The following is a 10874-nucleotide window of genomic DNA, read 5'->3' as shown; positions in this document are numbered from 1 at the left end:
ATAACTTTTTTTGCCCGCCAAAAAACACGTCCTCACTTGAAGCCGGCTCACGCGTGACTGAAGTTAGGCACACGTCAACTAATAGGCCAGTGTTACCAGCAATATGATTAGCTATAAACCACAAATTGAAAGGGAGGTGTATCTGTTACTAGTTTTATGATATTTCGCTTCTACTGAAATGTGATGCGGTGGGCAAAGCTATGTTGAAAAGGCAAAGTTGTAACATTCTACGGCATGTAATTACTTACAGACGTAACACAGTTCATAAACAGATAATATTAGGGAGAATCAACTATTCTTGCTGTCCCGTGAGCAACGAGGTAATAATTAGCACAATCGAAATAGGACAAAGGTCGAAATTTCTAGAACAGTCCTGATATTTGTTATGTAAGTATATTAGTAACAGGTCCTGTTTTTATGTTCAGACTATCTGGCGTTTGGGGACCTCTTGGAACCGCCGCAGAGTGCGGCGTAAATTCAGAGTAAAAGGCGAATTTCCATAAGGTCACACATTTCCCAAGATTGCGGCGGTTCCTCGAGGTCCCCGTACTTCAGATGGTGTGGATTTCGGATATGAAAACAGGAGCTTTTTTATGAACATACATACCAAATTTCAGGACTGTTCTAGAGATTTCTACCTTTGTTCTGTTTCAATTGTGTAATAACGCTAACACAGGTTTGTAAAAAAGAAACATATATAAGATGTAAGTATTCGAGTAATTCCGAATGTCAGGTACCTAATGCTGAAAATCACCCATAATGGGGAAGGCAACTGTCAAAGGATTGCATAGATGGCGCCAGAATAGGATTTACCTGTCTAGTTTGATTCTATGAGATTTGGCTTAAATGACTAACATCCAGGCCATATAATAAATAAATAAAACAACAATTTGACACAATTCTAGGGATTGGCAGGAAAACCTATGCTGGCGCCATCTGTACAATACTTTGATATGTACAACAGTATAAAGGTCCTGTAAAACAATAAATATAATAAAAAACCCATTTACTCATTTTCGACTCCATTTTCGGAATTTCGGAATACACCTTACCATTAATAGATATACAACCCGTAAAGGAATAGTCTTAACTAATCACATTGTGAATAAGTAATGTTATAATTAAAACACTCTTTCAAAGTCTATACAGACATTTTATTTGTGCTTTACAGTATCATTCTGAGGTTTCAAATTAATTTTAATTTAATTTTCGATTGAGTAGAACGTTTGTTGTTTATAGCATTAATAAAGCTTTTTTTTTTTCATTGAAACCTTTTTATTTAGTAGATGAATATGTTCTAATCGAACTTCAGTATGTATTATATAGGAGGTATTATAATTAATAACAAAATATTTAAATTTATGAAATATGAACTAAATTGAAATTATCGATTGACAATAATTTGTATTCAATATACTCCATTTATTGGCTAACATTTTATTTATTCGCAACTCGACTGGACTACCAGTTCGAGCTGTCATATTCAACGACGGCTTCTTAAAAACTAGACTAAGCCAATCAAATTAGATTTTTTCGAAAAATTTATTCCCATCAAGCTGAAAATCGTTTTAATACCTGCATTTGTTCTTAAATGCGTGTAATCCTAGTTGGCGGAATTTAAGGTGCACAAATTTTTGCTCTTTTTCAGCTTTTGGCTTCTAGATCGAAAACGGTAGGTTCGACGGAAAATTTGTTTTAATCATGATAAAAATTGATATCTGAGGAACCGAAAGATACCTTAATATGAATTCGAAGTCAAAGTTGTAAAAATTGGCCACTATTTTGAATTTCTTTATTTTTGGTATAATCATGTTAAAAATCCAAAAACGCCCTTTCATGTCTGAGACGGGTACACTACATAATTCCGAAAAACGTTATGCCGAATTTCAGAATACCGAATTTTATTATTCCGATTTTTAAATGCTCGACCTATCAAAATTCCGACTGTCGTGAAATAACGAAGATTTATATTTCCGAAAAGCCGAATTTTGTAAATTCCGAACCACATAATTCCGATTATAACAATTCCGATGGTGACAAACACCGAATTTGACAATTACGATTTTTGAAATCACGAATTCCGAGTTGCCATTATTCCGAAATTTTAAATTCCGAACCACATAATTCCGATTATAACAATTCCGACAGTGAAAAACGCCGAATTTTACATTTACGATTTTTGAAATCACGAATTCCGAATTGCCATTATTCCGAATTTTATAATTTCGAATTGACGTTATTCCTATTTTAAATATCCCAATTTTTAAATTTCCGGATAACGATATTCCGAATATATTGTTAAAGTTCGTTTTCTTGAGGGTCGCAATTCTAATCTAACCTAATCTACTTTTCTGGCAACAATTCGTTTTCTTGGGGGTCGCAGTTCAAACCTAATCTAACCCACTTCTGGCAACAGTTCGTTTACTTGGGGGTCACAGTTCCAATCTAACCTAACCCACTTTTGGCAAGAGTTCGTTTATTTCGGGGCCGCAGTTCTTTTTTTTTTTTTTTTTCGTTGGAAAAATGCTTTGGGCTAGGGAGTAACTTCTAGCCCTGCCTCCTCAGAAGGCGCGTGGGCACACCACGCGCGCCTTCTCTGCGAGGCCTATGTAATGGGCAGCGGCGCCAGACCTCGCTAGGTGGGGGGGAGGAGATGGGCATACGCCCTCCTCCGAGCCCCTGCGCGCTTGCGGCGGATCGGGTGCGAGGCTGGGTCGGCCTCCCGTTCCCTCTCCGCTGCCTCCTTCTGCGACATTACATCCTCGCAGAAGGAGAGGACCGCTTTCCACGACCTCTCGTCGGCGACCATAGCCTTAACTACGGCCGGCAAGGAGAGGTCGTCCCCCACCACTGCCATGAGGTCACGGCGCTGCCCCGCCCAGGCTGGGCATTCCTCCAGGGTATGCTGCGCCGTGTTCTCGCCGCAGCTGCACTGGTGACACTCGGCCGTCACCTCCCGTCTTGCGAACCGGTGCAGGTAGCTCCCGAAGCAGCCATGACCCGTGAGTACCTGCACCAACCGGAAGGTTAGCGAGCCCCGCTCTCTCTCCAGCCAGTCTTGTAGGACCGGCCGGACCGCCTCGACAGTCCTGTGTCCTCCCTCGCGCCCAGCTAGTTCTTCCTCCCATTGGAGGACGATGGACTGCCGGACGAGGAGCCTCTGCGCCTCTACTTCCCTGGGCGCAGGATGGTACTCCTGGAGCCGGAGGTCCCTGCGCCACTCGTACAGGGCCGCTTGGGCCTCCGCCTCCAGATCCCAAGGAGGCGTTCCCGCTGATAGGCACGCCGCATCATATGAGGTGGTGCGGTACCCGCGTACGACGCTGATGGCCTTCGCCCTCTGAGCCTTCCTCAGCAGGGCGACATTTCGGGCCACCAGTCACCGCCCAGATCGGCGCCCCGTACAGGGCCATCGATCGCACCACCCCCATGTACAGACGGCGGCTCGCAACCTCCGGCCCCCCGATGTTGGGCATCAGCCTCTTCAGTGCGGCCGATGCTGCCATTAGTCGGGGGGTCAGGCGGGCAAAGTGCTTGCGGAAGCTCCAGCGGGAGTCGAGGACAAGTCCCAGATATTTCATGTTGGACTCTACCTCGATTCGAGTGCCACCAACGACGATGCTGGATCCTGCAGGTGGGGCCTTCCGGGCAGCGTGGAAGCAGAGCGCCTCGGACTTGTGCAGCGCCACCTCCAGACCCAGCATCGTTATGCGTCTCACCACCTGTGCTACCGTCACGGTGGCGAGGCGTGCTGCTTCCCGGTACGAGGTCCCCCGGGAGGTGACTAGCGTGTCGTCTGCGTAGCAAGTCACACTTGACCCAGGGAGGAGCTCCCCCCGCAGCACCCAGTCGTATCCAATGTTCCACAGGAGCGGCCCTAAGACCGAGCCCTGTGGAACACCGCACAATGTCTCCCACCTTGTCAGCCCGCCGCCCCGGACCGGATACTCCACATACCGCTCCGAAAGGTAGGCCCCGACTATTTGACACAAATAGGGAGGCACTTTATGGTGTTTCAGCGCCTCCCTAATGCACGACTATGGCAGTTATAACCTAACCTAACACACTTATCTGGCAACAGTTCGTTTTCTTGGAGGTCGAATCGCCGAATCCGAATTTATTTATGCCAAAAATATTTTATGCCGAATTTAACGTGATGAGGCACGACAGGCACCCGTAATAATAACTAAAACGTGAGTCTTCATTTGAATATCACGAATTTCATTTTTCCGACCTTACAAAAGACCGAATTTCTCAAACGAAACGTGTCTTCATTTGAATATCAAGAATTTCATATTTCCGACCTTACAAAAGACCGAATTTCTGAATTCCGAATTATCTTATTTCCGATCGGACAATGGTTTTTCGGAATTTAAGAATTTGGAAAAACATTTTTTCGGAAAAGTGTTAAATCGGAACTTTAAGCTTTCGGTAAAATGACAATCGGATTTTAAATTTTCGGAAATAACACATTAGTGAATTTAAAAATCGTAATTTTGATATTTCGGACTAATAAAAAATCGGGATTATGAAAATCGTGCTTATGAAATTGGGAAAAACATATTTCGGAATTATTGGGTGTTCCCGTCTGAGACACCAATAAAGCTTGCCGGCAGTGCCATTGTAATTGATGGTGGGTTTCATATACATCGAGTGGTTTGGCAAACCAAGGGAAAAATATTGTCCTAAGGCTCCCAAATTTGGCTCACAACAAGGCTCACACCTTCTGGGATTGCGCAATCTCGGATTACACACATTTAGGACCAAATGAAGGTTAAAACGATTTCCAGCTTGCTGGGAATTAATTCCTTAAAACGCTGTTTTTGATTGGCCTATACCATAAATTTCGTTTATTAATTTTACGTAATGTCCAGAGAGCAATAAGTATGCTTAGAGTGCTCAGTCTATACATAGATATAAACTCATTTATGATAAGTTTTAAACGAGATTTGCGAAAATTTATTAGGAATACAATTTAAGCTTAATAAGTATTATGTAAGTTTTAAGCGAGTTTAATAATACATTTTCCCATACCTCCCACTCAACTTATTATTAATTATTAATTAAGGAAACTAATGCATGGAGTGAGCACACTAAGCTTACTTATTTCACTTTGGTAATATCATACGTTAGGTCTATTGATTTCTTTCAGTTGATATATGTAGGTACTTTTACATTTAGACAGATAGACATTTTAAAAGGTACATGATTATTACATATTTACAAAAACACTGCAAATATTAATTCGCTATGCTGTCACGTCAAAAATATATTTCTTCGCTAATTTACCAATATTTATCACCACATATTTACTAACTGACATCGTTCATTGACGATGCTTTTGACGATGCCCTACAAGCCCCTGATTCATTGGCCGACACCTAAATGTTATAACCAATCCCAATCCATCATTAACTAGTTTGTATCACACTGCGTACTACGTCCACAATGATAATTTTGCAGTTGGCGAAATGTTTACGTCATTGCAAGTTGTAAATCAAATATCTATAGTCTATACATATATGTAACATGAATAAGTCATAAAATTCGCTCTGTGCTTGGCACTACAGTCTACATTACAAAAATAAATCAATTTTATAAAAATCATAATTACATGTCCATATATATATTATAGTAGTTATCACACAATAAAATTATTCTGCAGTAAGTTTAAGCTTTGTGCAAATATAATATCGTTCATCATTCATTTAATTACATTGATATTAACACAAATCTTTATCTCAAGTGTTGTGTCAACATTACACATTTATATACTGTAAACATCCCTAACTACAACTACATACTACATACAAGAAGTAAAATATTTTAATTGTTTGCCATACTTTAGATAACTTTGAGTAAGTACCTATATATATTTTATTTTCTCCATGTGTAGAAAGATTATGCAGAAAATATATTTTCACACTAGTTTACAAGCCACCAAATGTATTAAAGCTCAGTCAGTAACTTTAGCACATGAGTTTTATTGTGTTGGTATTCCTAGCGTGTTTTTGACTAATCTTTCAGCAATCTTGTTAAATTGTTCTCGGTCCTCCCTCCACATTTTTGCTGCGTCAACATTTGCTCCACTCTCGTCGTTAGGTTCTGGAAATTATAGCATGGCGATTATCTAAAAAATCTTTTAAACACACTTGCTCAAAACGACGTTTTTATTCCACCGATTTTTAGCTCATAATCCTAGATATTAAACACGCGTGATTTTTCAGTATAACACTCGTGCTTTTTTTATTATATTATCCGACTAAGTTAAGAAGGTTAATAATAATATGCATGGAAACGGAGCCTTTTTAAATTTGTCGAGTAGATTTTACAACACGGACTGGGCAGTGGGCACGCGGGAGCGCCCCGACGCCCGCGTGCCGGGTCACCGGGTTTCTCGCCGCATGTTTTGTCACATTCAACTTTAGACGAGATTGTTTTTATGTGAATGGCAAAACTAGAAATTAAAAACATCAACAACAGTTACATTAATTTAATATTAAAGTCTAATATTTGTAATTGGTAGTTTGGCAGCAAGAAATTGTATCAATAATAAACTTATTATAGTATATCAAACAACTTTGTCAGTAGAAAAAGGCACGAAATTCGTCTTTCAGAATTATACCGCTAAGTCGCATTCGGGTAACAGTGTTTTGTGCAGTTTACTTTTTTAATTTAACAGACATATCGAGCTTCAAAATGATGTCAAGAATATTCGTGTACATTGCCTATTTACCAAATGGCAAGCGTAAAAAATCCATAAATCGTTTTCCAGTACAAAATCGCTTTATTTTGTATGAACTAGTACATAAGGGTTTTTTAAATCGTTGCATAAAGTGAACTCGAAATTTTAAAGGATGTCTGGCAACAATTCTAGGCTCAATATATTTACCTAAATAAAATTTCTTGCTTTGGTGGTAACTAGTGGGCTTTTTTTTCTCAGTTGTTCTCAGTGGTAAAAGGTGAGAAATTAAATCTCAGATGGTACCACTGGTAACAACTTGGTGGTCACTAGTGAGGATAACCCGTGTTTTCATTAAACTTGTAGGTAATTTCAACATAGAATCCAGTTCAACTTACCGGCTAGCATACTGACTACTGACAACAGTATTTTTTCAACACTTTGAACTGGCGACCACCTCTCAGCGCTGCTCTCATACCCCATGGGATCATCTCCGGGCGCATGGAGAATGGATATGCAGACACGCCCATCAGCATATACTGTAACGTGGGAACATAACATTGACTATCATACAACTAATAAGATATGATGCTCTCAGCAACATATAGTGACAATCAAAATTAGATTACACATACATAGATATTGTCACTAACATAGGTTAAGAGTTAATAGAATAAGTTACTAATATATTATGGAAATTAAATTTCTGAAATAAATAATTATTTAATTTAATTTAATTTAATCATTGTCACTATAAACCACTATACATTGACTACCAACCAATAGGTATTGACTGGTACCAAATCAATCTGCTTTTGACCATATAAGAATCTCTATTTGTATACTATTTCCAGAATGTGACAGATGTTTTATCAAATTCAACCATTCACCATAGTAAAAACACAATCCTTTTATAAATGTTATGTTTTTGGCTTAGGTAAATAAACATATTTACCTAAGCCAAAAACATTACCCATTTCATAGAGGGAAGGTAAAACCATGTCCGAGTATTACACTGGAAGCGGCCACATAGACAACAACGTGTTATGTCCAGACATGAACATCTTAGCAACTCTTAAAATTTAGAATTCCTACCTCTATCTATACTTTGTTTACCTGTGTAAAATTTTAATTTATTCATGTTTTTATACCAACTGCAGTTTCGTTTTAGTAATTTGGCAATATAATTGCCATTGGGAGTAAACACATTTACCAGTTATAAGTGTTATAATTTAAGCTGATTTAGTTTACTTCACAATCTTACTAAAACAAAAGTATAATAATTTAGATTAACTCATATATGATAGTTAGGTTGTTTGACCCGCTGGATAAAACTTGCTTCTACTGATTAAAATTAGTAGGAGAGACAGCCTGTAACCACAAGGAGTTTAGACTAAAAACTAGTTCTAGAGATACATATTAATATAAGGTATTAGGCATATATGTTTAATGCATGAATTTGGCACTTACTGTTTGGATGAAACATTTCGCAAGTGAACTGCATCTTGGGAGGGCTCAGCGGGTAGTCTGGAGGGAATACTAACTTTGCCGGGAATATGCCACCTTCAAAACATGTCCCTTCTGGCCCACTGTAATCACAAAAATCTGTAGTTTAGTGACACAAATATACATAGTGTCACTTACAAAAGCTGTTTTAGTTAATACTTCTGAAAATGCCTAATAGCTGTTCTTAAAAAGTGTGTCTCTGTGTGAGATTATGTAGTATTATATTAGAGGTATATTGGGTTATAAAGGGTAATCAGTAATAATTTGGTGTAATGCTCCAGGCAATAAATATAAAACTACCACACTAAATGAGTTAAAGTTAGTCAATCATAATAATTAAATATCAATAATTGTTTTGTCAAACAATAAATGAAGAGCATTAAAACTCTAAAGCTTATAATATACCTACTTTTTGTTTGTGTAACCCACTATCACAGTGTAAAAAGTAACTGGACCGACGCCTTTGATGTTTGCGTTAATGCCGACACCGCGCAATAACACAGTAGGGTTGTCACAGACTTTTACACACCTGCTCAAAATAATATGTGACACTAAATATGACACGCTTGCCCTGTAAGAAGTACCGAGGGCGATGTATGCAGCTCGGGTGCGCGAGCCCCTCGCACGATTGCCCTGTCTAGACGGCTTCGATGAATGACTGTGTTGTTTTATAGACTGTGCCACTATATTAGAGCAAGTGAGATATCATACGATATCAAAAATAGCACTTTTTGTTATCTAAGAGGTAATAGAATGGACTAGAAGTAAGTACCGATTAAATAAATTACTTACGTGATTAGAGCTTCCCATTCGAAGAAATTTTCTTCGTTGATCGGCCCGGCAATGATTCCCTCTGGTGGATTAACTGTAAGCTCTGGAAGTTAGATGTAATTATGTCATTCTACAATCAGTAATCCGAAACACCTAATTCTAACCTACGATTAGCCAAAAAAAAAACATTTTAGGCATTTGCACTGTATACAAAAAAAAAACTTCGTTAAAATTAGATCAGATAAGAGAATTCTACTTGTTACCTACTAATACATAAAAAAGATTTATTACTTGATGAAGAATTATATATAACAAAAACATAATACGTAAGCACTAGCTCAACGTAAATATTCCACTTACGTTTATATTCGGCCATAAGCCGTCGCAATGCTGACCCAGCCATTATAAGATTTTAATGCAGCTTCAAATTGTTTTTAAAAACATGAAATCAAGTATCGATCCACTGTTTTTTATTTAAAATATAGACCAAATCAAATCGAGATGTGTAGTTGTCGTATCGTCAAGAAATTAGTATACGTCCGTCCGACGTCCGTGAGACGTTTTGAAACACGATTCGGTAGGTCGATTCAGATGTTTGACATAAATTTTACATTCACAATTTTGATGTTGGTTATTGTTGAAAATTAAAGGAAAAACAATATAATTACTATCTATTAATTTTACAATAACGGTCTATTATGCACATATATCTTACGTTTTGAACGATCACTATAACGTCATTAAAAGTTTCTTTTTTTATTTATTAGTGCTTCGGCTACAACAGGGCAAAATCGAAATTTTGTCTCTATCGCTCGAATGGCAAAAAAAAATATTATGGCGATGCCGGTCAGTAGAAACTTTGTCAGTAGAAATAGGCACGAAATTCAAAATTTTTATGGGATGATTACCCTTCACGCCTAATATTTTTATGTTTGCCGCTTTTAGGGTTCTGTACCGAAAAGGTACAAAAGGAACCCTTATGGTGCGACTCTGTCCGTCCGTGCGTCCGTCCGTCCGTCTGTCTGTCACATCGCTAAATATAGTTGGTCAAGCAAATCTTGTCAGTAGCAATGTAAAGCAAACTAAAGTAGGGCAACACTCAAAGTATTCATGCCTCAGAATAATGACTAAAGCAAAGAAGCCGGGCAAAAATAAAAGCTTGGTAAAAGATATCGTATTCACAACACGTTATTACTTTTTGTCTATGAGTGAGTGAGACAACAATCCGCAAGTTCTTTCGTTTTTTTCAGTATTGTCATAAGATGAACTGAGGAAAATGTCAAATGGTCCTATGTGGTTCTATAATATAATCCAGCCAAATAAAATATATGTTCGTTATTTCACAGGTAGGTGTCAACTGTAACAACTAGACATAGTCATATTATTTTAGTTGAAATATTTCGGGATGTTTCAGCGGTCATCTTGGTTTATTTTAATTATATTGTTGCTATTCCTGAAAGATTGTTGGAAAACGTGCTGAGTTTTTATTTGTAATGGTTTGAAGTTCCCTTTGAGATAATGTCTTGTGTGATCGAGGGCTGTAAATCGCATACAGGAAGAAAATAAAATACGCACGAACCGATAACCTTTAATCGGTGAGTTTTGTTCAATTTGAAGAAATTAATTTATAGGACCTGACCCTAAACATAGAAATCGATGTTGTTTATGTAATTATTACTTGCATTCAAGTCTATATAGATTTTTGCATATATTTTCGAACTTTTCTGCTAAGTATGAAAGGTTATATTTTTGGCATAGTGATGTATCGACCTCAGATCAATAACCTATCGACATTTACAGCTTTCTTATAGTTTGGCCCAGGACTGTCTGTGTATGTGTTGATGGGTACAGTCAAGGGCATAAATATATATACATTCCCAAAGTCTCAACAATATGTGTACGCTCAGACAATAAA

At 38.2% G+C, this 10874-nt stretch overlaps 1 protein-coding gene across 1 annotated transcript; it reads right to left on the bottom strand.

The window, feature by feature from the left end:
- Window positions 1-991: 991 nt before the first annotated feature.
- On the bottom strand, window positions 992-9479 carry LOC134753906 (ubiquitin-conjugating enzyme E2 G2). Its single transcript, XM_063689870.1, has 5 exons — window positions 9320-9479; window positions 8981-9062; window positions 8153-8271; window positions 7081-7221; window positions 992-6105 (listed from the first exon to the last, which is right to left on the bottom strand). Exons 1-5 carry the CDS (start codon window positions 9360-9362, stop codon window positions 5984-5986), a joined length of 507 nt encoding a protein of 168 aa, XP_063545940.1. The 5' UTR covers window positions 9363-9479; the 3' UTR covers window positions 992-5983.
- Between the last annotated feature and the right edge of the window lie 1395 nt (window positions 9480-10874).

The sequence above is a fragment of the Cydia strobilella genome, chromosome Z (genome assembly GCF_947568885.1).
Source record: "Cydia strobilella chromosome Z, ilCydStro3.1, whole genome shotgun sequence".
Taxonomy (NCBI): domain Eukaryota; kingdom Metazoa; phylum Arthropoda; class Insecta; order Lepidoptera; family Tortricidae; genus Cydia; species Cydia strobilella.
The sequence above is the reverse complement of the archived record's forward strand: the minus strand, read 5'-3'. Positions and strand labels throughout refer to the sequence as shown.